At 41.9% G+C, this 26314-nt stretch overlaps 1 protein-coding gene and 1 long non-coding RNA gene across 5 annotated transcripts in view; one reads left to right on the top strand and one right to left on the bottom strand.

Annotated features, from left to right (window-relative positions):
* Positions 1-7753, top strand: part of LHX9 (LIM homeobox 9) — a 38531-nt gene extending 30778 nt beyond the window's left edge. For 2 of the 3 annotated variants that reach the window (XM_081866027.1, XM_081866026.1), the window contains exon 5: positions 367-6618. In XM_081866027.1, coding sequence (XP_081722153.1) covers positions 367-624 — 258 coding nt within the window. In that variant the 3' untranslated portion in view covers positions 625-6618. The other variant, XM_081866028.1, reaches the window with a different exon arrangement.
* LOC309343996 overlaps positions 1-9435 on the bottom strand; it is a 48871-nt gene extending 39436 nt beyond the window's left edge. For both annotated transcript variants that reach the window (XR_014157506.1, XR_014157507.1), the window contains exon 1: positions 9090-9435. This is a non-coding gene — a long non-coding RNA (uncharacterized lncRNA). The remainder of the gene's footprint in view (positions 1-9089) is intronic.
* Between the last annotated feature and the right edge of the window lie 16879 nt (positions 9436-26314).

Here is a 26314-nt window from a genome sequence, read left to right as displayed (position 1 = left end):
CGCCTTGGCAGTGCTGTGCCTGAAGTGACCATGCCCTAGGATCAGCCACAACACACAGGGGCCTGAAGGCATTTCCCATAAGACAAGTTGGTATCAAAAGAGTTAATTGATGGGTGGAAAGCCTGGAAGAGAGGATTTGCTAATAATAATAATAATAATAATTATAAAAGGGCCACTGAAACACCCCTTAAAATGCATTAAACTGCTACAAAAGAGAGAGAAACGAAGAGATTCCTGCAATGCAGTGGGTTGGACTTAGATGACCCTCGGGGTCCCTTCCAACCCTACAATTCTATGATTTCTATGAAAACCATCAAAATCAAAAGGCAAACATTGGTAAAGAAATCAACTGGGATTGGTTTGCAGGTTTGGTTCCAAAACGCACGAGCCAAATTCAGAAGGAACCTTTTGCGGCAGGAGAATGGGGGTGTTGATAAAGCTGACGGCACGTCGCTTCCGGCCCCGCCCTCAGCAGACAGCGGCGCTCTCACTCCACCCGGCACTGCGACCACTTTAACAGACCTGACCAATCCCACTATCACTGTAGTGTCATCAGTGACCTCTAACTTGGACAGCCACGATTCCGGAAGCCCCTCACAAACTACCTTAACAAACCTTTTCTAACATTTGACTTTTAAAAAAAGAGAAATATTCTTACTTTTTTCTTCTTCTTCTTCTTTCTCCATTATTATTATAATTATATTATTAATAATATTATTTGCAAGACTTTTTCTTTTTTGAAAGAAAAACAAACCCACAAAATGTTTGGGGAAAACCAGCTTGGTCGGTAGCATCTACAGCCACTTGGTAAATGAGTTTGCAGTAACAGACTTCTGTTCTACAACTACATATTCTTTGTCTCTAAATTGTCTTTGGAATTTTTTTTTTAAACCACTGCCTAATTAAAGGGAAACTATTGAATCATTCTATTAAGTGCCTCTTAAAATTGTATGTTCCTTATTTCCAGATTTTTTTTTTTTTATGGGGGTGGGTGAATGGTTACCATGGAAGTCAGAAAATTGTGTTATTTTTAAAAAAGGCATGGATTGTTATCCTCAAGCTTATTCTTAAAGAACATATAAACATGTCAGAAATTCCTGTCGGTCAAATAAGGTTGAGGTGTTTTGGTGCCTGAGAAAGAAAGTCTGGCAGTAAAGGTCAGCAAATTCAGCACCCCCAAATCTGCCACCTGAGGCAGTTGTTCCCTTCTGCCACATAACAGGGCTAGGCCTCCCATTGACATCAGCTGAACATAATTCTATGTAAATGAGGATAGGTCACACCCTCCATTTAAAGCACATGCCTTTCCCCCAGAGAATCCTGGAAACTGTAATTCATTAAAGGTGCTGGGAACTGTAGCTCTGTGAGAGGTAAATTGCAGTTCCCAGGTTTCTTGGGGTGGTGGGGAACCGTGACTGTTACAGTGGTATAAATGTGCTTTCAATGTATGGTATGCACGTGGTCCAACTTGCAGCCTTAAAAGCTGCCTCTGAATTGGAGATAGGGAACCTGTGGCCCTCCAGATGTTGTTTGGACTGCAGCTAGGGCTGATGGGAGTTGGAGTTCAACAACTTCTGCTCTAAATCCGACTCATTTACAAAAGTGCAGACAGGTAGCTTCTGCAATTAAAATAGATGTCAGGAGTATATACCTCTTAACAGTTTGCAAGTCACAATGACATGTGTGACTGCTGAGCTTATGCCGGATATTCTCCTCTTTCCTTTTTGGTCCATGGTGGCTCACTTTTCCAACTCATTTGCCAGTTGTACCAGAGTGGTGGTGTGTGCTGACTTGCCAAACTGGCAGGCAGCTGACAGATGGTGCTGTCCAAAGAGAGCCACTGAAGGCGGAAGGGGAAAGTAGCTACTGCATAGGATGTGAACTGGGGTGCAGACAGATGACTAGGTACTAGAGAGTCAATACTCACAGAGAGTTCTTTCACCCTGAGGTCATCTCCATATTACTTGGAATAATGATTCCTTCCACCCCACCTCAGGTATAGGGCTATGGTAAGAGATCTGGGTCTGCCTTCCCCCTCAAACATGGGAATATCAAGAATCCTGGAGGTAGGGCTGATTCGCAAGTAAACATGGGTCTCAACCCTTCAAATACCACCATCTGCACCTTGACTTGTAGATGGTCTGTGCTTTTAATATCCTGAGGTCAGTATGTCCTCACTCTGGCCTAGTCTTCTGTGGCCAGTCAGTTTTTTTAGTATACAACACTGGCCATTTTCAATCAACACCAGTATATCACCACTGAAAGATTGTATGGGAACAACTTTAAGTTTTAGGTTCCTAATCCTCATTTTGTAGCAGGGGCAACTTAAGTGATGCCCTCCAGAGATTGATGGGACAGCATCAGCCACCATCAGTTGATGGGAGCTGGGCTTCAAAAACATATATAGGTCACCAATGCTGGCTATTATTTTATGATCAGGACATTTAAATTTTGTTGCTTTTTATTTTCTATGCAGACAAAACCCTTGTAAAATTTTTGTTAATGCATATCGGTAGGGTTTTGTTGTTGTTGTTTTGTTTAATTGAAGTTTGCACAGTTATTATCAGGCCTAATGTAGGTGAGCTAGGAAATCAGATGACGAAAGTGTGTCCTGGGTAGGGTGGAGTATAAATCCAAGAAACTACAAAATCAAGTCTTCACATATTAGCGGTCACTGGTGGGAAGTCCTACAGACTTTCTTAGATGGATGGTTGGGTCCAGCTCAGGTCACTAGCTAGTGACTTGAAGTCCAGATCCAACTTCCCACTACCACATTTTTATCAAGAATTTGTAGAAAGTTTCCCCAGAGTTTCCCTAGAAGGAAGTGACAATTTGTTTTCAGAAGTTGTGTGTGTGTGAGAAAGACTCCACAGTTCAATTATACAACTCTTTGGTATGTTTAAAACCCCAGCTGAGTTTACGCACTTCATAGCTGTGAAGTTCCTACTGCTTAGACAGCACCAACTTGACTTTCTTCTAACATACCCATTTTAGATGCAACCCCCCTGATTCTATGCACACTTGGGAATAATCCTAATTCAGATGAGTGGGATTTACTTCGGAGCCACATGAGCAAACTCCTAGGGGGCAGTGTGTGAGTGTGTCTTTGCCCCCCATAAAATATTTGAGGGGGCCACGCCCCCCCATTGATGGACATTGCCATTCAAATGGTGTGTGTGTGCACTGTGGCCTGTGATCAATTATTCTGGGTGGAGCTAACCTCCCCCCCCCCAATATTTTATTCAAGTTGGCACCCCTGTTCGGAGCAAATATCTGATCAAGATTTCATTGATTTAGAATGGAACAAATAATTGGCGCACTCCACACAAAACTAAACAGTTTGGGTCCCATTGATTTCAGCAAGAGAGTTAAATCTGTCTCCCACAGAACTACTAGGAGTCTTCATTAGGTTTAGCTTTGGCTGGATCATTCCTAAAATTGGAGGGCCAGTGCATAGAGCTTGCATCATCTGGGTAGTCTGAGGACAACATTTCTTCATAGCAAGCCTGGGTATATAAAAAGGGCTATAATCCTCTATATGATTGCTTTGGGCTAGTTCCATTGAAATGAATTAGATTGCTCTGGGTTAAGAGGCTTGGGGATGGCGGCTAAACAATTGAAGATTGAAACGTTTCTGAGCTGGGGTTTTCTCCTGCTGCTGAAATCCAGCATACATGAAACACTTTTAATTCCTAATGGGACTGGCTGGAACATACCTGAGATCAGGGAGGAGGTCTGTTGGTTTTTATTTTACAAAATCACAAACACAATTCTGGCTCGAGTGTTCCTACCCACTATTAAGGTAACAGATGGAAATAAGCAAAATATAATTTCTTAAGACGTTTAAAAGCTGATTCCAGTATCTTGTATTCATTGCTGTTTTGAGCATCCTTCTGATTTTTTTCCCATGAGATGGTGTCTGTCTGCCACGTTAATGTATTGACGTCAAAAGGCACAAACCAGCAAATGTAAGATTGCAGCTGTATGCTTGCCTAGAAGTTAGCCCACTTGAACTTAGTGGAGCTTACTTCCAAGTAAACATGCATCAGACCTGGTTAAACAAGGCCCATTAAAATCAACAGAACTTCAGCTAGTTGTTACTAAGTTCTGTTCCGTGGCTTCCAAAGGAGCGAGAATCATGGCAAACTTTTGCTAAACGGTGCCCTCTACAAATCGTCAGTTCATATCTCTATGCGTGTGTATACTTGTATTTATATAATTAAACACACTACCATGTACATTGATAGACACACTGGCTACATATCCAAGCATGTTGAACCCATTTAAATTAAAGGGCTCTGTGCTAAATCTAGCTTTTCCCCTTAAAAAATAATGTAGAAGAAGAGAAAATGCATTGGGGTGGGGGTGGGGGGGAACCCCTAGGGATTTAAAGCTGGCAATCATTGAAGCTGCCAAACTCAGAAGCCTTGTGGATGCATTGCTAATTGGAAATACCTTTCCTAGTTTACATTTGCAAGTGTTTGTTTTTATTTTATTTTTTTAATTTAAGCTAAAAGTCTGAATGGTCTGGGCAGTGGTGAATGTTCATTTGTATCCTTTATTCCAGTAACCCCCTAATTAGACACGGGAGACACTCCAGAACCAAACCAAAATCCGCCAAGAAGATATTGCTTTGGGTGGATTGTTAAGATTAACTTTTGCACAAGTACTTTGGATTTTACCCCTTCCTCCTCCTCCTCCTCCTCCTCCTCACCTCCCTTCAGTAGAATCTCCTTTTTCATTTTAAATTTTATTTTTTGGTATTAAAAAAAAAGGAATTCTTTTTGTTGTTTTCTACTAATGCGTGGATACATACTGACACTTCACTGCCCACATTAAAGTGCATTATTGTAACTTTTGCTCAGGGTTTTTAGAAAATTAGCACAGAAAAGTAGCTTATTTTTTAAAAAAAAACAATGGAAGAGATGTTAACACTGTAACAGAGGAAAATGTGTCTTTGTCGTTATATATTTAGCAAGTGTGGTCATCATCTTCTAGAACGCTTAAGGTTTGCTGACCTGAAGCGTGTTTAGATGGAAGTAAGTTCAAATGACTTGAGTGGAATTTACTTCCAAGTTGATACATTTAGGATTGAGGTGCCAACCTTGGACGTTTCCTGTTTCTCTTACCTTATGGGCATTTACCACTAACCAGACCAAACAACCTTGGAGAGGCTGAGATCTTTATTAATACACTTTTACAGGTACAAAAAAAAAATATTGATACTTATAAATTTTGTTCTTTGACAGAACAACTATATGGTACTATAGATCTACTTTATTAAGTAGACTAATTATAACTCAGTTCTACAATGTGCCTTATGCGATAACTTGGGAGTAAGCTTGTGGGGGAAAAAATCAGGATATATATGTGTTGTTTGTTAAATTAACTGTTTTAAGCCCTTTTGACACCTCACTAGTTTTGTACTGTTTTACCTCTTATTTCTGAAACTCTTTTTATGGTGTATATCCTGGTAGAGGGGACAAACATGTCATAGAAAGCAGTTGTGCACTCTTTCGGATATAGTTGATAAATTCAATAATCTTATATATTGAGCTTCGTGTTTCTAGTACAGTTAAGTGGTCTAGCAAACTTGTCCATGTTTCTTTGTTTTATTGAGAAATGCATTGTATAGAAACTATTTCCCCTAAATATTTATGGACCAAACAATTGTGATATATCCTATTAAATTTGTGTGAATAAACCATTTTGAATTGAAGGAGTTTTATTTACCATCAATTTTTGTCTTCATCTTTTTTTTTTAATCGACTCTTACCCATGGCAGTGTGTTGTGTTGGTTTTACTGTATGTGTGAGTGTGTGATGGTGGACACAGTAATCTTAGTGCTATATTAAAACAGGATTTATTTTTAAGTTTTTGCTTCCTAGTACATATCCATGATGAAATTTCAGAGGTTTTTATTTTTTATTTAAAAAAGAAAAGTAATGCCCCACTGATTTGATATTATAACCCTGTCTTAGGCTGCAATGCTAAACACAATGGCTTTGATGCAATGAACATTAGTTGTGCTTAAATCCAATTGAAATGAATTGGATAAAGTAGTTGCAACTAGCCTATGTCAAGTCCCATTGAAAGCAAATGCAACTAACTTTAAGTGGATTGGGTCAGTTGCTTGGAAGTTTATGTTTCATTGAAAATCAGTGGGACCTACTTCTAAGCTATTGTGGGGTACAATCCGAAATGTTAGTGAAAACGAAGCACTATTGAAATCAATGGATGCCATTGCATTTAGTGGGACTTAGGCTGCGTTCCTATACCCACTTACTTGGCAGTAAGCCCCACTAAACTCAATGGGGCTTACTTTTGAGTTAATGTGTATAGGATTATGTTGTAAATCACAAGCAACTCGTACTGGATTGTGGCCTTTTGTGTTTAGGGTCAGGTTGACCATGTTCTTTTAAAAGTAAAATATATATATAAACCAAACCCCCAACCCCAGGCACTTTAGAAGCGGAAGTAATTGCATGAAAAATATAACCAATAATGATGATGAAATGCATCACAATTTAGTTGCTAGGTATATTGAGCACAATCTAAAAGTACAGACCCCTAAAAGCCAGGTTGCTCTGTAGTTTAATAAATTGTCACTATGATTTCTTTCAGGGAGAACAAATCTTGGGGCATTACAGCCAAACATCCCGACGTTTGAAAATTCCCTAAAGTATTAAAAGAAGGGGAAAGTTTGATCGGATATCCACTGCAGTGAAGACAAAGACAATATTAGGTTATGATAAACCATACATTTAAAATTTATTGAGCCAAAAATAATTTTTTTAAAAATAGACTCAATGTCATTTCCTGAATGTTAACACAACATATGTTATTTGACGGTGTCTAACTAAAAACCTGAAGGCTGTGTATGGCATCAGAGCAACCTGGCAGTACCACCCAGTCCAATATGAGAAGATTCTTCCTTTTTTAAAACAAACAAACACAATATTTAAAAGAACTCACAATTGTCAAGCAAAAATACCTGTAAAATAAAATCCAAAAATTGAAATTCATTCATCTTGCTTGCCAATGTGTATTAGTCATATATGTTCAATGACATTTTGTAAATTCAGAGAAGAAAATTCTCACCAATTCAAGACAATAGGGATCAAGATTAGTATTCTGTTTTCTGACTTAAAAATAAATAAAATTAAAGCAATCTGCATGCACTTTTTCATCTGTCACCTAGAGTGTACTTTTTCTGTATGATGCATTTCGCTTTGATGTTTCTTGTACAGTAGTTTCATTAATAAATATTTTACTTGATGCAAACCTAGTTAACACAGACATAACTGTTGGAATTAATTTAATTTAACAAAAATGGTGCAACAGTACATTTCCCTCCCACCAAAACAAAGGGTGTGGGAACCATTTTAGATAGCAAACAAAGGATGTTGCACAATGTAAAATGACTTCCTTGGAATTTTTTCCTGCTTTTCATTTTCTTCTCCCATTTTCTTCTTCACAACTGACATAGATAATGAATATCCATCATGAATTATGGGCATGATCCAGCCAACTTTCAGCTTGCATTTCTGCCATTGAAATCTATGGGACTGTAGAATGATTAATTTGGCTGGATTGTTCTCCAATGGCTTAAAAAAACACATTTGATATAGTGGTGTAATTCTTCCTCCCAAATTTTGGAGCCAGCAAGATTTTCTAGCAGCCAGAGAGAGTTGTGGATGAGGAATACACCCTTGTTCCTTGCCAATATTTAAGGTGGCAATGGCTAATGGATTTTTACCCTCCTGCTACATTATTTTATCCATCATTTTAGGAAGGCTAACATAATACAGTATATAACACCATTAAAGGTGTTAACCTAACGATCCCTAATAAGTTTACATGTTCACTATGCAATGAGGAAATTCACTTCACAATTTATAAAATAATAATAATAATAGAAGACTTGATCTGTGCGCCATCCAACCCATAGCTGAATTTCAGCTATGAAAGTTAAAATGCTATTACTACTTCAGAAACAAAGGCCTTGAAATTGTTCAAAGGCAACAATCTCTTGCAAAAGATTTTTGGATAACTATATTCCTCTTAAGCTGTACATCCAAAGCATATGTTAATTTGTTTAACAGGCTTGCCAAAAAAGAAGAAGGAAAAAATAATCCCTTTTCATTCAAATGAAATTTTATTATATACAAATGAACCCTATGTAAACAATGTAACTTTTATGAATATGAACTGACATTAAAATATTTCGCTTATGTGTGTATGCTCAGCATTTTGAATGTTTTCCTAAGCTGCTTTGGTTTTCTGAAAGCCGGAGGGAAATTAAGAAATAAAACTACGCCATTCCGAACAACATAATACCAAATTTACAAAGAAATTACTTCAGTAATGTTCTGAACACCAGAAATAAGGTTGTGGCTTTTATAATAACAGTTCTCAGTTACTGGTGAATACTGTGGACCAACTTTTAAAAAATTCTTTCTGTTGAAAATGTGACTACTGTTCTGTGATCTCAATCCAGATTAGTAGGGTGAAAAACATAGGTATATCACACAATGTTTGGATTATTTTAGGCTGCAATCCTATACTCACATTTCCCAGGAGTGAGTGATCCACTGAATTTTTGAGAAGGCGTACATGGGGCTGCCCTTTAAAAAAGAAACTCTGGATGTTATCTTGAGTGAATACAGATTGTAAGCTCCTTTGGGGCAGGGACCTTCCTTATATTAATGTGTACAATTATATGAACAATCCTGCACCAATTGTGCGCTTTCACACACCCCACATAATGGAGAAGAGAAGCCTGGCTGCACTTATGTTTCCTACATATTCAAAAGAATCGAGCGAGATGTGAAATTCAGAGGCAGGAAGGGAGCACCATCCTTTAAAGACCTTTAATCTTTCAAAGCAAAATGCAGGGGGAATGCCACAAAGGGAATGAGGAACTTTTAATTTCTGTCCACCTTGACTCTGCACCCCCCACCTTTTTAAAAGCTACACAAATACTCCCATGGTTTCCTCAAAGCAGTGGTTTTCAAGCCATGTTCCTAAGAGTAGTGAAGCTTGTGAGGGAATTTCTTGTTGAGAAAATCAATGGTGTTTAAACCTACCTGGCTTTTAAAAACATAATCCGCCACTGTCCGCTTTCCCCACAACACGTAGTCGGAGTTGAAGGGTATACTCTCAATTCATGGATAGGCAATGTAGGGTGAGGCCTACTAGGTTGGTTTGGGGTCGGTTCCAGGTCTGAGGGGGACTTAGGCCAACTGAATCCTGGTAGGACTCTTCCTTGGTCTGTGAGACCCTTTGGACTTATCTGGTAGCATCCCAAGGTCTCTGAATATTGTCAACAGCTGAATTTCCCACAATGCCCCAGAGCAAAGCTATGCCAGCTGCATTGTGGGAAACTGACATGGCAGCTTGGGTCAGCGAGCCAATGCTGCTCTGAATGCTGGGTTGGATATTATTATTATTATTATTATTATTATTATTATTATTATTATTAAAAAAATGGAGCTCCAGGGGGTCCACTCAGCAGTGGGCCCTGACGGCTGCCCAAAGCTGCCAGATATGCCCCAGAATCCTTTGCAACACACAAGGAATCTGCTGTAGCTCAGCACACGGGTGGTCGTGGCAAAAATTCCTTCGGAAACGGGGCACCTGAAAATGCCCGCCCTAAAGGATGGCAGTGAACTCACAAAATGTGGATGAAAACAGAACGCATCGCAATCTCCCTCCCTGACCTTTCTGCACACTTGACACTCATAGCGTCGCATGTCACAAAATGCCAAACAGCAGTTTGAGGGCTGAGAAGATGGGATATCTCTGAAATAGAAGCTATTTTTTTAAGGAAAGTTAGCTCGGTTGCTGGCTCTAGACTTGCAATGAGCAGAGTTCTGCTTGTGCTGGAGGAAGGGAACAGCTTGGGGGGGTTATTTTATTTCTTATTTTTTTGGTCTGTTCCTCCACCTCCCTGTGGCCTCACAACAGCTGCTTCAAAGGGCTGGGGGACCCTCTCTGGCACAGTGGGGGGCAGTGGCTCTGTGGCCTGCAGGGGGAATCTGAAAAAAAATGGGCTCCCCTCTTCTTCCAGCGGGGAGCTTTGGCTAGATTCCTCTAGAAAAAGAAGGAGCCCTTCCATTTGCCAAGTGGCAAGTCTGAAGCTAAGTAATGATTACATCAATTCAAAATGACCACCTGGGTCACTGAACACGCCATACCATTTGTATTATTACTTAGTGTATCACCTAAAATGATGGAGGGCGGCATGGAAATTTTAACAACAACAACATCCACCTAGTTCCCCTCTCATTTCTGTTTCCCACCTGTCAAGGAATCTGTCTTTCATCTCAGGATGGAGACAAATACCAGCTGGAATATATATATTTTGGTAGCCCTTTTCTGAACCTTTTCCATCCTACAATATCCTTTTTGAGGTGATGTGACCATAACCGTACACAGTACTCAAATGCAGTCCACCGTCCATTTGTATAATGGCATTATAATAGTGGCACTTTAATTTTCAGTTCCTTCTTTAATAATCCCTGGCATGGAATTTGCCTTTTTCATGGCCTGGCGTAAACTGGGTTGACATCTTATGAGTATGCATGTGATATTAAAGTGTAACTTTACACTGGTTTACATTGGATTTGCCATTTTCCCGCTCATTCTCTCATTATGGTTGGCCTGAGAAAGGTATTGCTCTACCTTTTAGAATGTTTCTTACTGGCCAGAATAGCTACCTTTGCTTTTTGTTCTCCTTTTACTCATGCTGATTCCTGGTGTGTAAACCTCTATTGAGTTGAGTAGAGCTAATTGGGAATTCTATATGCTAATTTGAAATAATTTGAAATCCACCCTGTTGCATCAAGGCCTGCCTAAATGTTATGCCGGAAAGCAGGCTTGCAGAGATCATGCAGTACAGTAGCTATGAAAATCTCAGCCCAAACATAAATTCACTAGGTAGGACTCATTCCCCATTTGTAAGCAGAAATTAAAACTACCACTGCTGCCTATTTTAGAAAGGTGCTTCCTGAACCAAAAACCTAACTCCTGTACGTTATGAGGCCTCCTGCTCTCTCCCTCACACACAGAGTTTAACAGAATCTGTTTTCTGCAGTGTGCTCAAGATACAGTTAAATCACATGATTTCCTGGGAACAGTAGTTTCTTAATGGTGCTGGGAATTGTAGCTCTGAAAGAGGTAAACTACAGTGCCCAGAATTCTTTTGGGAGGGGAAGTCATGTGTTTTAAATACATGGTGTGTGTCCTATCATATGCTAGCACTGTCCCTAATTCGCATGGGGAATCTGTGCTCCAGTATTGACCCTCCTTTGTTTTTAAGAAGTTGAGGGTGCGTTTCAAAAATATTAAGATGCACTACAGTTCTACAGGCATCTTTCCACCCCCATCGCCCTGCACACAGGCCATGTTCTCTACACGTCAAAAGTTGGGGGGGGGGGGAGAAATGTTTTGTATTCGAGTGCGCATGCGCTAGATAAGGGTCTCACAATCAAATACACATGCATACATGCAGAAATGCCAGTTTATGGATTACCTTTCACCCAGTCCCAGATGCCTGTCCCAGGTACTGAAGGTTGCTGAAATGTGTTTGAAATGAAGCTGTTCTGTAACCACCAGGTGAATTGTGAGTGTAAGATGGCTGCTCTTTTTACTTGCACATCTGCTTTGGGAGTCCGTGCAGGGCAGACTTTTGCACAGTAAGTTAATACCGGCAGAGAAGAGGTGGTCTTCACAACAGAGAGTGGAGGAGGATTGCTCAGGCAGCTATCAGTGGAATGCTGAGAACTCAAGGTAAGGAGCAGTGGAGTATTCCTGCTATCTGAAATGTTGGAGGATTTGCAGCACACTCGCATTTATGGAAAAGGTAAGATATGAAGAAGCAAAGACAATGGAGGGATTTTCTGAAATAAGACATATTATGAAAAGCTGAAAGGGAATAATCTTTCATCATCATCATTGTCGATTTATTAACAGCCTTCTAAACACCTGTCTCTAAAGATAATTGAAAACAGTTAAAACACAAAAACAGCCAAGGCAAAACCATACAAAACAGGCCCTTGTGGAAAATACCCATTTATCTGGTTTGGAAAACCTATCAGGAAAAAATGCCTTCAGTTGTTTTCGTAAAATGCAGCTAGTGGGCACCTGCTGTCAGGAATGCTATTCCATAGATCAGGGGCAGCCACAGTGAAGGCCCTGCTCTGAGTTACCGCAAGGTGGGTTTCTGAGATCTTTGAAACCTGCAGGTGATACTCTCCCGCAGACTGCAGCTATCTACTGGATGTATAAGAGATAACCTAGTCCAGAGCTGTATAGAGAGCCTTATATGTTAGTATCGACACCCTGAACTTAGCCCGGTAGCAGATTCGCAGGCAGTGCAAATCCTGAAAACAGAGTGTTTGCACACAGAGCACATTGCAGGAATACAAATTGTGAGGTTTCTAATCCACGGACAACCGGGGTCAAACAATCCCAATCCAGGAATGGTGGTAGTTGTCTGTTCTCACAGAATTCTGCATCTTCCGTGAAAGAGTTGGATCCAGGAACATGCCTGGATATATAATTTACAAAAAAGAGAGGAAGAAATCAATGTATTACTAGGGCTTGGAAGGTTGAAGTAATGTGTGAAAATGATACGAGGGCAGCTGTTATGTTGGCTATGATGGGATGCATCCTAACTGTAAGAAGAAGTTAGACAGTGGAATACATACCCTCCACCATTTCTCTGATGAAAATAGGGAAGTGCTGTTCCATAACAACAACAACAACAACAACAACAACAACAACAACAACAACAACAACAGCCCCAGCCACTCTAGGCTGCTTCCAACATATATAAAAACATAAAAAACATAAAAAAACTTCCCTAAACAGAGCTGCCTTCAGATGTCTTCTAAAGGTTGTATAGTTACTTACCGTATCTCCTTGGCTCGGAGGTCGCATGACTCCATACCTTCCAAGATTTCTCTGATGAAAATAGAGACATCCTAAGGAAAAGTGGGACATTCCTGGATCAAACCAGAAACCAGGATGGCTTCTGTAAATCCAGGACTGTCCCTGGAAAATAGGGACACTGGAGGGTCTGTGGAATATGGTAGGCAGGTAAGTTTTAGCTTTGCACCTTCAATAATCCGAAGAAAATGAAGTGCAAATAAGCAAGTTTGCCCTGTTTTCATGGTTCTCTGCATTGAGACTGGGCTGAAGTTAACATCCGCAGCAGGTGGAGATGCATGGGCCCCAAAATAAGAGCTTACAAAGAGCCTTGCTGGATCTGGCTAAAGATCCAGAATTCTGTTCTCACAGTGACCTGCAAGCAGGAGAGGAGTGCAACCCTGCGTGAGGACGCTCAGTGCTTTGCACTGAAGCACAAAACCAGGAAACACATACAGGTACTTTTCAGGCATTCTCCCCTCATGCCGCTACAATTGTCTGAGGAAGAGAAGTGTCTGAGGAAGAGGACACATTCACTAGCCCTGCCCCTCAGTTGGATGCTCATTGGCCATGTGTGCCCTCTGGCTTGGGTGGAAGACCTAGGAGAAAGGTCCGGCCAGGAGGGAGCCAGCTCTTCATAAATAGGCTCCCTGTGGGATTTAGATCGTGATTGTACTAGGGTTGCAATATGTCCGGAATTTCTTGTGTTCTGAATTTTACTTCTAGAAATATGGCAACCCTAGATCCTACAAACTCACAACTTTTCATGTTTTAAGCTATCATATCAACTCGGTCGTGAATGTGGGTTTTCCTCCCTCCCCAAACAACATGCCCAGATATATATGCACATATATATATTAAAATTCATTGTTATTTCATTAGAATTGACTGGGTAATATCTTCTACATATGTAATTTATGTTTCAAAAAAGAGGTGATTTTTTTTTTAAAAAAAATCAAAAACCTTCACTTTCTATTCATATACCTGGAGCAAGACAGGTTAAAAAAGGGGGGCGGGGAGGGTTTAATAATTTGCAATAAATAAGTTTTTTCTGGACCACAGTCAGTAAATAATTATAATTGTTGTTTTCTGATTATCATTATCAACATGATTTCCTAAGAACTCAGTGAAGAACTTATTTACATTGTGAACATATAGTGGATTTACAGCAGTTTAAATGCCTTGTTTCCCCACCAAAGAATTTGTGCTGAGAATTCTTTGCCACTGTTCCCAAACAAGCTATTGTTTCCATACAGGAAGTCTGAGGATTCCCTGGAGTCAAGGGATGAACTAGTACATGGGTCACCAACCTACGGCCCAGAGGACTCGTTTATTGGGCCCATGGCGACCCCCGCCACCTGCTCTTACCAGCGCGGCATGGGGACCCACTTCCGGGTTGGAGGAGCACCGGAAATAGCTTGTGTGCATGTGCACGGGCCTCCTCCTACCCGGATGTGCACCAGAAATAGCATGTGTGTGCGCGTACGGGGGCGCAGTCCCTCGTCCGCCGCACAATCGTCGCTAGAGACACCAGGCCAAGGCAAGGAAAGCTTCGAGACCCCTGAACTAGTATTATGAACTTAGCTTAGGCCACCCGAGCCCTACAGGCAGAAAAGGGAATAGCACGGTCCAAAATTGGCCTATATGATAGGTTAGCAATGTTGAAACCTCTAGCTTGGTCAGACATGATACACAGGAGTCTACCCTTGTGTCCTTGCCTGGTTCTGCATGCTTCACTTCAGCAAGCATCCAGCCCTTAACTCTCCCTGCCCCCATCAGCAATTTTGCTCCCATAGCCTACCAAATCATTGACTTCCAGTACTGACACCCACAGCCCCAGCCTGATTTTGACAAGCGGGACATGCTGGCACATCCAAAATGGCAAAATTGTGAGTAAGATGTCCTCCCTCCGAACCGCTGAGCTCGCATTGTTCATGAACATTAAAACTGACTTCGGAAATCTTCCAGCTCCACATACAGAGCAGGAATTGTATGATTGCTATTTCCTGGTACAGCTCCCGTGCCAGATAACTTACTCAGCTATAGAGCATTGATGAGCAATTATAGGCTTTTCGCTTGACGCAGCCTTCTCCAAACACATAACCTTATATACATATTTCCCAGGCTTGCCATCAGATACTCAGAACACACTCATTCTAATTGAAGTCATTCAAACGGAAATAAAACCTCCATACACAGTGTAATAGAAGTTGTAATTTTAACGTTAGACATTTCCTTTTTGCTTTACAGGAAAGCAGTGCTAAAAAGCTTAGATGTTTTGAACAAAAACACTTGCATTTGTATAGGGTTACATTTCTTTCTTTTTTTTTCTTTTTTACAACAGAATAGAAAGTCTGCATGCCGGAAATATTTGTCTGTTGCTTTTTCTTTATTTCATGTCTGATGCACCACACCTATCACATTGGCAAGGGAGCATTTGTCAGCACTGGTTAAAATGACCACTCAACTCTCGAAAAAGCAGAGTTAAGGTGCATTCAGAAGGACAGTCTTTCCCGAATTACTCCATATGCCCATTTTTTGGCAGTGCTGCTTTGCTTATTTGCCAGCCATTCTTGTGCCCTCCTGCATACTGGCAAACATGCTGGAAGGCGAAGTTGGGCTTTGAGTTATGGGCAAGGAAGGGGGACTTTATTTGCTTTGTGTTTTAATGCAAACATATGTAATCCACCCTTCCCAAATCAATACAGGAACCAAAACATAGCTATCCTTCTTTAGTGAGTTCAGCCTGGGCTGCACTGGCACACGTGACTGCATCCTTCAGCATACTCCTCAAGTGTCCTGATTTTCCCAGGACATCCCAGACTTACAGAAGCCATCCTGGCTTCTGATTGGATCCCAAGCTGGTGCTTGAAGTGACTTATACGAGACCAGCTGACTTGTACGAGAGCATGGCACCAAAAGACGTGCCTATGATGTATCCCAGATGAACAAGTCACAGAGAAAGATGAAACGAGCACAGGGCTGCTATCAGATTTGGGGATTACTCCCTCTTGAGTGTCAGACTTGGGTAAAATTCAACATCGAACCCAATGTGACTTCCAGGAAGCCACCAGGTAAGTCCAGTTGCTGTAGTGACAGGAAGGAACAGAGCAAAGCAGTGCTGAAGTTACAGGACAAAGGGTAGGGGAGACCTTCCTGCCATCCACAACAATCACATGCCCGTTCTCCTCTGGTTGTTTGGTGGTGCCAACTAAGCACCCCCTCCGCTATTTTTTTCTTGTTTGTTTCAGCTGGACAATTTTAGGAAGGAAAACCCTCAAGTGTCTTTCTCATTAACAGTCAAGATTCTAAAAAAATAGAATATTGTGGAAAAGTTCATTTATTTCAGTAATTCAACTTAAAAGGTGAAACTAATATACAAGATAGACTCATGACATGCAAAGCGAGATATGTCAAGCCTTTATTTGTTATAATTGTGATGTTTATGGCATACAGCTGATGAAAACCCCAAATTAACAATCTCAGAAAATTAAAATATTAAATGAAATCAGCAAAACAAGGACTGCAAATAGAGCAATATTGGACCTCTGAGAAGTAGAAGCATGCACATGTACCCAGTATTTGGTTTGGGCCCCTTTTGCATCAATTACTGCCTCAATGCAGCATGGCATGGATGCTATCAGCCTGTGGCACTGCTGAGGTGTTATGGAAGACCAGGAAGCTTCAATAGCAGCCTTCAGCTCTTCTGCATTGCTCGGTCTCATGTCTCTCATGTTTCTCTTGGCAATGCCCCGTAGATTCTCTATGGGGTTCAGGTCAGGCGGGTTTGCTGGCCAAACAAACACAGTAATCCCATGTCCATTGAACCAGGTTTTGGTACTTTTGGCAGTGTGGGCAGGTGACAAAGTCCTACCGGAAAATGAAATCAGCATCCCCATAAAGCTCGTCTGTGGAAGGAAGCATGAAGTGCTCCAAAATCTCCTGGTAAACGGCTACGTTGACCCTGGACTTAATGAAGCACAGTGGACCAACACCAGCTGATGACATGGCTCCCCAAATCTCTTTTCTGATGAGAGCAGCTTTTGCATCTCATTTGGAAACCAAGGACCCAGAGTCTGGAGGAAGAATGGGGAGGCACACAATGCCAGATGCTTGAAGTCCAATGTGAAGTTTCCACAGTCTGTGTTGACTTGGGGTCATCAGCTGGTGTTGGTCCACTGTGCTTCATTAAGACCAGAGTCAACACAGCCGTCTACCAAGAGATTTTGGAGCACTTCATGCTTCCTTCCGCAGACAAGCTTTATGGGGATGCTGATTTCATTTTCCAGTAGGACTTTGTCACCTGCCCACACTGCTAAAAGTACCAAAACCTGGTTCAATGGACATGGGATTACTGTGTTTGATTGGCCAGCAAACCCGCCTGACCTGAACCCCATAGAGAATCTACGGGGCATTGCCAAGAGAAAGATGAGAGACATGAGACCGAATATGGTCCTTGAGTTGGCAAAGTCTGTAGGAGGAGGATGGTGCATCTTGCAATGCCAAAGTGCTGGGTTCAAGAAGGAAAAACAAGCACGACCAGAGACCATCTTTAGATCAGGAACTATATCAAACACAGCAGTTTAAGGGTCTTCTCCTTTAGCATAACAGCTTTGAATGAAACTTTCACACAGTCAAGCTTAAAGAGAAACAGAGCAATCCTTTTTGGGTGCGTCTCCTGACCATGTACAGGTGTGCAGGAGGCCAAGGGTTTGCACCTGAGGACTTCCGACAACATTCCTGTGTGTAGTAGCCCTCCTCTCATGACCTGAAGGCTGGAAGTGAGTGATGGAGCCAGCACACACAAGGACACCAAAGTGTGGATATTTTTTTACTATTACCTGGTCAGGCTGAATTCTTTACGTGGTGGATGCAGAGGAATTGTGGGGGGAACCACCAAGGGAAGAAGGCTCAGAGCCCAGGGAGTAGTGGAAGGATGATGATCAGAGGGAGAAGAGAGAGAAGATGGAAAATGAGGTGTCAAAAACTGAAGAGTTAACAGGGTTTAGTGAGCTGGGGGAGTCTATGGCAGAGAATCAGAATCCAGAATCAGAGGCACAAGCCAGTTCTGCAGAATGCACAAAAAGTATAGAATTCTGACAAAAGAGACACAAAACTTTTGATTCCTAAGTAGGCAGGGAGGGAGGCCAAGAGGCAGAGATGAGCTAGGCTGGTGAAGGTCATGGGTGTCTCCCCCTGCTGCTGCGACAAACTCCCCTATCCCTCTTGTCTCCCAGAACCAGAAGAGGCATGAAAAGGGCGGAGCAGTGATAGGCTGCACGCAGACGCAGTATCTGATTGCTTGGGGAAAGCCCTGGTGAGAAGGAAACTTATCGACAGCTGTCGGGAGGAGGCTACTTTCATGGGGACCTATTGGAGATGAGCCACTATGTTCATTAGGCCTGACACTCAGCCAAGTTCTGTGAATATGTGCTTTTGTTAATAGTTAACTCCAGCTCTGAAAGTGTGATTTACTGCTGGATCGCTCTTTGACAGGTGGACTCATATGGGGACATAGGAAGCTGCTTTATACTGAGTCAAACTAGTATAGCTCAGAGTTGTCCACACTGTCTGGTGGTGACTCTCCAAGTTTTCAGGCAGGAGGCATTCCCAGTCCCACCTGGAGATACTGGGGATTGAACCTGCTACTTCTGCATGCAAAGCTATGGTCCTTTCTCCAAAGTAAACCAGCTTTCATTCTATCATAAAAGTTACCTGGGTGCTCCACTCCCCCCAGAATAATCTCTCCCTCCCTCCCCACACACCCATTCAGGAAAGGCTTTGATGTGTTTGTTGCTTATAGCATTCTTTGCTATGCTAACATTTTCTTTGTTGCCTGCTCAAAGCATGTTTTCTCTCAAAGACAAATGACATGTTGTTTTCTAAATGTCAAGCCAGCCCATAAGATAGCTGAGCCTCACAATATTGTACTGAGTTGCTGGGGTGTGTGTGTGTGTGTGTTAAGCTGTACGCCTGAGTCCCTTCTAATTCCTGGATCTAGCAAGGAGTCATTTGTTGGAATACCCAGGCCAGCTTTTTGGTAATGGCCCCCTAAGTATGGGTTGAATTATGGTGCTGGAGGAGACTCTTGAGAGTCCTATGGACTGCAAGAAGATCAAACCTATCCATTCTTAAGGAAATCAGCCCTGAGTGCTCACTGGAAGGACAGTTCGTGAAGCTGAGGCTCCAATACTTTGGCCGCCTCATGAGAAGAGAAGACTCCTTGGAAAAGACCCTGAAGTTGGGAAGGAGAAGGGGATGACAGAGGATGAGATGGTTGGACAGTGTTCTCGAAGCTACCAGCATGAGTTTGACCAAATTGCGGGAGGCAGTGGAAGACAGAAGTGCCTGGCCTGCTCTGGTCCATGGGGTCACAAAGAGTCGGACATGATTAAACGACTAATCAACAACAAGTATGGGTTGTTAGCATGACAAAGGAAATGGCTCTGTGCCAGGGGGCAATGAGTGGGCCTCCCTCCCTCATCTGACTGGTACTTAGAAGGAGCTGGGCTAGAAGCAGGCTGCAGGGAGAAGCCTAAGAGGGAGAGACATGCTTGATTTCTGTTTGAATCCAAGGCTGAGGCCATGGGAAAAGCAAGACCTTATGCTGTGAGCCCCTCCATCATAGGCTCAGGTTGTAGATATGTGTAAATATAACATACATCATAAAGACACCACAGTTTCATTCCGAGGAAACCTGGGTAAGAGCCTGTAATCCCTGGAATCTTGCACCACTCTGAGATTGTGGTGGTATGCAATGATATGCTAGAAGCATTTAAAAAGAAACGGGACCGTCCCGGCTTTCATCATCATAGTGGATAAAAGGAGTACAGTAAAGCAATTTTTTTCTGTAAGGGAGTGTCCCTGGAAATGACACAAATGAGAGATATCACAATATGCGTAGCCAGGAGCTATATAGCTGGGTCAGCTTTATAGTTGTGGTATGAATAAGAAATTACGCCAGAATATCTGTTTTGGAGATAGCAAAACATGATGGTTTATTCTGTTCTTGAGATGTTGTGCCAGTAAATTTATTCATACACCAAATTTGTAAAGTAAGCAGGAATGTTATATGCATCTTAACAGGTGCTTCCTAACACGTATCCGTCACCACAAGGTTGATGACAACACTGCAACAGCTATTGCTAAGAAATGCACAGGTAACATGACTAGAAGGGAAATGCCAAGAGTCAAAGAAGCAAGAGATCATTCTATGATTTGGGCCTTCAAGAGGAATGGTTTACACCAGTGGTAGTGAATGTGGTGCCCTCCATATGTTTCTGAAGTACAGTTCCCACCATCCCTGGCTCATGAGTTCACAAGGGTATAAATATTTCCTAGGTCATGATTTCTGCAGTTGGCATAATTTGGTGGAGTTTTCTGTGGAAATCCCACCTTGGCCAAGCTGTTGCTGTTGTTGTTGCTGCTGCTGCTTCTGCTTCTTCTTCTTCTTCTTCTTCTTCTTCTTCTTCTTCTTCTTCTTCTTCTTCTTCTTCTTCTTCTTCTTCTCCTCTCAGGCTGGGATGAACAACAACAATAAAACACCCTCTTTGTCAAGTGAGTTCTGAGTTCTACTTACTCCCATATAGGGGTGCCAACTTGAATAAAATTTGGGGGGGGGGGAGGTAAGCCCCACCCAGCATAATCAATCACATAACACGGTCAAATATTTTATTGAGAGGGGCAAAGACTCCTTGGCCCCTGGGAATTGACTCCTATGCTCCCATACTGGTAACTGCCCAGAGTGACCAGACTGATACAAGAATGGCTAACTGGTAAGCCTGCCTGTCAAAAGCTCACCATTCCCACTGAGCCATGAATGGAAAAAGCTGGTGAAGTTAAATATTTAAGCTTAGGCCCATCTGCCCCTGTGTCTACAGACAAGAAGAGACCAGTAGCATTTCTCGAGGGAAGCAATGTGGTAGGTACCATCTATTCATGGGAATGAATGACAATAACATTTCAAAGGAAAACAATCCGTGTTTCTTACATGCCCCCTCCGTAGGATAGCACCTAGACTAGGGTGAAAAATATCTGCTGTGTGGTGATTGTCAGTTCATTCTGGATATAAAGTGTGGTTAGAATAATGCCTCTGTTGGTACACATGCCAGTAGCCGCATCGTTGCTCTCCTGTTCAACCTCAGAGCTGACATATGTCAGAGGAACAGCTACTGTTCTGTCTCTGACTAATAGGAAAGTGGTTCCTGGGGGAGCAGTTAAAGACAAAACCAAACCCTGTAAGGCCAATAATAGTCTTGTTCACAGAAATCTTATCTTTTCGGATCCCATTAACATTTTGTCACATCTCCCCACATGATCACAACACAAGCCCCACCTCCTGACCCCTCCTGACCCAAAGCATCTTTCCTTGTCTGCTAAGGCTTTTCTGTGGGATTGTGCCTCCCAACTCCCATGCCCAGAAAACTGCATGGCTCAGATCCATGATCTACCTACAAGATATGTCGCTTCTGGGAGTGTCACGTTCTTGGAGCACACTAAGTGTATTGCATTGTACTATGGAGAATACAAAGCCTTTCTACAAGGAGTGCAGGATGGACTCCAGAATCTAGCCTTCAGAAAGTCTCATTTGAATAACAGCAAACTTCTATCTCTTATTGGCTGGAAAAAAATAGGCTTGAAAGATCCCCAGCTGAAATCTCAAAAGCTGGTGGCATGTATGTCAAGATGTCAAGAGGTTATCCATGTGGCCTCAGTAAAATGTATAGCTCTTTCTCCCCTTCCTTGCTACGAAAACCAGAACCAATTGTGCAAGGTAACAAAATACCTGGGGCAGTCTCATATTTTGAGCTAGAACTGAGAAAGGCTTGGTTTACTCTCTGTGCCGAATCCAAAAACCTAATGGGGGTGTGCTGATGCTATGAGTCTTTCCACGTTATGCTTTGCCTCTCTATGTCTTATATGCTTTGCCTCTCTATATGTCTTATACCCCACTGTCTCCAGCAACCTCCATTCCAAGGAAGCCAAACCTGAGGCACGCACTGGCACCCCTGAAATCTTACTGCTTGGAGATTGTGGTGTGTGCAGAAATAATCGATAAAAATTGTTCAGTATAAGGGATCTTTGAAAATGTAGCTTTAATACAAGGGTCTGGGAATTCAGGTTGAGAAGATCTGTATTTTTTTAAAAATAAAATCCTTGTATTAATTATAACAGCCCTATGAAGTACCGTATTTTTTGCTCTATAAGATGCACCAGACCACAAGACGTACCTAGTTTTTGGAGGAGGAAAACAAGAAAAAAAATATTCTGAATCCCAGAAGCCAGAACAGCAAGAACAGCAATCCCTCTTGTTGTTCTGGCTTCTGGGATAGCTGCGCAGCCTGCATTTGCTCCATAAGACGCACACACATTTCCCCTTACTTTTTAGGAGGGAAAAAGTGGGTCTTATAGAGCAAAAAATATGGTAAATCACAAATATCCAGACTTGATTGCTAACATTTTGGTTGAAAAATGAAGTAATGCTGTCAGTTTCCTGAAGACTTTTCTTCTGGAGAAAAAGCAGGGAAATTTAAAATAAAAATAATTGGACATTTGACCTGTTTTTTAACAAGCAACATACCGTACTTCCCACACCAAACTATTGTTGTTGTTGTTAAAAATATTAAAGATTTCTTAGTTTACAAAAATAGGTGCACTGTCTCTTTTTTCAAGTTGTGTTTTCTACAGATCAGTTTCATTTGTTGTGAGACATTAGTGTTGCATACAGGATTAGGTTGGGAATAAAAGAGGGGGGAAGAGGGGGAGGTTGGGGTGGGGTGGTAATGGTATATCAAACTATTATTAGCATCTTTATTTTTCTATTTTGCATTCTCTGTTTAAATCTCTCTTACCTTGAGACTTTACTGTATTCCTAAGGGGTCTGATGTATTTATGAAGCACCAAAGCTCAGGGTTTGAGCCCAGGAAGGAGGTCCCAGGCTCACCCCTTACCCTCTCCTGGAAGGTTTGCTTGAGGACCACATCCAGTCAGTGTAGACAAAATTGCTTCAGATGGACCAACGGCCTGACTTTGTATAAGACAGCCTTCTATAAATAACTACATTTTACATTGTTACAGCTTCATCCTAAGCATAAGGGTGATTTCTGAACCCTTTCTGTGAGGGTATGCCGCTCTCAATTTTCATATTATCTCCTACTGAAATAACAAGTGACTCTTTGCACTGAGCAAAAATAACCAAGAAGAGGGATCAGTCAAGACATTAACTGCCTCTCTGGATTTTTTTTTTTAAACTAAACTGAAACAACAATTATTGCTAATAATAATTAGATGTAGGAAATATGTTGTTTGTCAAAATAACAGGTCAAATCTCCAATTACCCTTTTAAAAAAATCCACTGCTGGTTCTTAAGAAGAAGCCTTCTGAAAACTGACAATGTTACTTCATTTTTACACCAAAATCTTAACAGCCGAATGTGGATATTCATTATTTAGTTCATAGGGCTGTTGTGGGGATTAATATAAGGATTCTATACTAACAATTAAAAGCATTGCCTTTTAAAGAATCCTTTCAAATATAATTAGCAGTAATGTCGTATAGGGCCAAGGTATGCTTTTGATGACTAGTCTCATGTAGGCAAGCTTCTAATCTGTCATCTAATAAATTTGATAGAATCAAAACTTTGCTGTCGACATGCCTCGCCTGTCTCTCTTCCCCTCTTTGCCTGTCTTTGAGCTTCTGTTTTCTCTGCTGTCCCTTCTTATTTCTTAAGACACTTCTTAGCTGCCGGTTAGATGTTAGTGCCAAGTGACATGCACAGCCTTAAAAACAAATAATTTATTCTGAAGGTTGGCCATTCTGTCGCATGTTGTGTTGGGCGGAAGCTGCATTGGAGCTGTTCTTTCCCGTGACGTCGGCACCGCTCAGTTATCTATTTAGAACGGGAATACAAATGATGCTTAGCCTCTTCTTAAAGCGTCCATTCCTCCTCCTCCTCCTTAGACAAAAATGGAGAAACTTTTGTGTTGTTGCTTCTGCTTGCTCATTATCCAGGGGTGGTGTTTGGGGCCATAAATGGCACTTTCATCTTTCTCCTGACAGCCACATCTGAAGTAAGCAAGAGATCTAACTGGTCTCCTGCTAGCTGCCATTCCCACTCATATTTCTATGGAGAGAGATGTCAGCCCGGGTAAAGCTGGTTTCTGAGCAGTGCAGGAGTCCATAAAAAAAGGTTAAGAAAGACACACACCCCAGATGCCTCCGCTGGTGGGCAGGTTCCTCCTTTGTTCTTTTTCTATCCAAAGGAGAGCTTTCTGGGTGTTTTGATTATGAAAGGTACGTGCTGTGCTGGAAAGCTGAGTTGATCTCAAGCAACATCTTAAAAAGGAAGACGAGCAGAAAGCTGGTAAGTTTGCTTTTGTGCCCCTTTGCTTTGGTGGGGGCAGGTCTTCCAGGACCATACTACACGTAGCTTTGCCTTTAACCGCAGAACAGTTGGGGGTTTTTTTTTGTTATTGTAGAAATGGCCAGCAAAGAAGCAGACTCTCCAAGTGTCCCTATTTTCCAGGGACATTCCCAGATTTACATACAGAAGCCGTACCGGTTTCTGATTTGATCCCGGAACGTCCCACTTTACTTAGGACGTTCCGAATTTAATCAGAGAATTGTTGGGGAGTGAAATACACTTGAAGTCCTGCAGTGATTTCATGCTCTTTATTGCAGCTTGTACAACAGTGATTAAATTTCCCCCCAAACCTCAGGCTTTTATATACATTATTTACACAATGAGTCCCGTCTGATTGGCTGATTCTGCTTCCCTCCTGAAGCCTGATTGGTCTTCTCCTGCAAGCCAATCAGTTGCTGCATTCTACGACCCTACCAGCCTAATAGGCTAATTAACTTCCTCCTGGAGCCTGATTGGTCTTCTCCTGCAAGCCAATCAGTTGTTGCATTCTAGGATCCTACCTGCCTATTGTTCTAGAATCCAAGCTTAGTATATAACAGGGAGTATGGAGATATGTGACCCCCGAGCCAAGGAGATAAGTAACTATACAATCTTCCTATAATTAAGGGCTCAGCTAGGCAAATCTTCAGAATTATTATTATTATTTTATTTATTGTTATTTTTTAAAATTTGTATACAATTTTTTATTTATTAAAACTGTATACTTCACCTGACGATCACAGAGCAGTTCGCAATATAAAGAAGCCACATGAGAACACAAAATATATAATAAAACAAGTACAAAACACACCAATAACTCATCACCCACAAAAGCCATAGAATGTCCAATCAGCCAAAGGGCTGGCTAAAGAGAAATGTTTTTGTCTGTTGCCTAAAGATATGTAACAAAGACTTCTGGCAAGCCTCCCTAGGAAGAACATTCCACAAAAGGGGAGCCATTGCAGAAAAGGCCCATTCTCGTGTTGCCACCCTCTGGGCCTCCTGTGTAGTGGGCACATGAAGAATGGTCTCAGAGGATGATCACAGGGTCTGGGTCAGTTCATATGGGGAGAGGTAGTCCATTAGTGCTGGGAAAACTCAGGAGGCATCCTAACTCAGTAACTGTTCCCAACTGTTTGGTCAAAGGCTGTGGGTTGTTTTTTTAACTAGCCTCCTCAGAGTCTACTAGTCTGGATTTGTATCCTGCCTGTAATGTAGAAGGTTTCCTCATCTCTATGGGCTTACCTGTGTTGTGACGTGGGGTTTGTGATTTCAGCTCTCTTGACATAATATGCTGGAGACAGTTCTCTAGTGACACTTCTTTATTAAAGCAACAAGACTGAGACCTGAGGAGGGGAGAGCTACATTTATAGGGACAGGGAACTAGCTAGAAGGGATACATTTTGGAGGGAACAATATCAGGCAATCACAGTCCTGCCTTTTGGAGGAAACTAATAAGACAGAGGATCCAAATACAGCAGCTTAAATGAACCAATAGTAGCTGTACCCTCTGGAACCAAAAGGCAGTTACTTTACCCTAATGCAAATACAGACAATAATAATACACATATAAAATCCTTTGACTCAATACACAACACCCCTCCCCCCCTAGTGAGCACAGCAGACGTAATCTCTCAGGTACTGTGGGGTCCTACAACTTCTACTTGATCTCCTGACAACAGGTGTTGCCGGTTCTGGATTGGGTGTCACCTGTGGTAGGGGGGCTGCTATAGGGGTTTCGTCAGGAACAGATGGAGTCCCAAACATCTCAGGGTCCCCTACCTGTACCTTGTCATCCTGAGGACTAGCAGACCCTGGTTCATTTGCTGAAGCCCCTGGTGATTGCACCTCTGGGCCATTTTCACTCTGGTCTTGCAGTTCTGCATCGTTAGCCAGGGATGAATTATCAGACTCCTCCCTGCTGAGTGCCCGGCGCCTCAGCTGATCTATATGTCTCTTCCAAACTTGCCCATTTTCCAA

Source organism: Podarcis erhardii (genome assembly GCF_964252035.2).
Source record: "Podarcis erhardii genome assembly, chromosome: 6".
Taxonomy (NCBI): Eukaryota; Metazoa; Chordata; class Lepidosauria; order Squamata; family Lacertidae; genus Podarcis; species Podarcis erhardii.
Note: the sequence above shows the minus strand (reverse complement) of the source record. Positions and strands in the feature narration are given on the sequence as shown.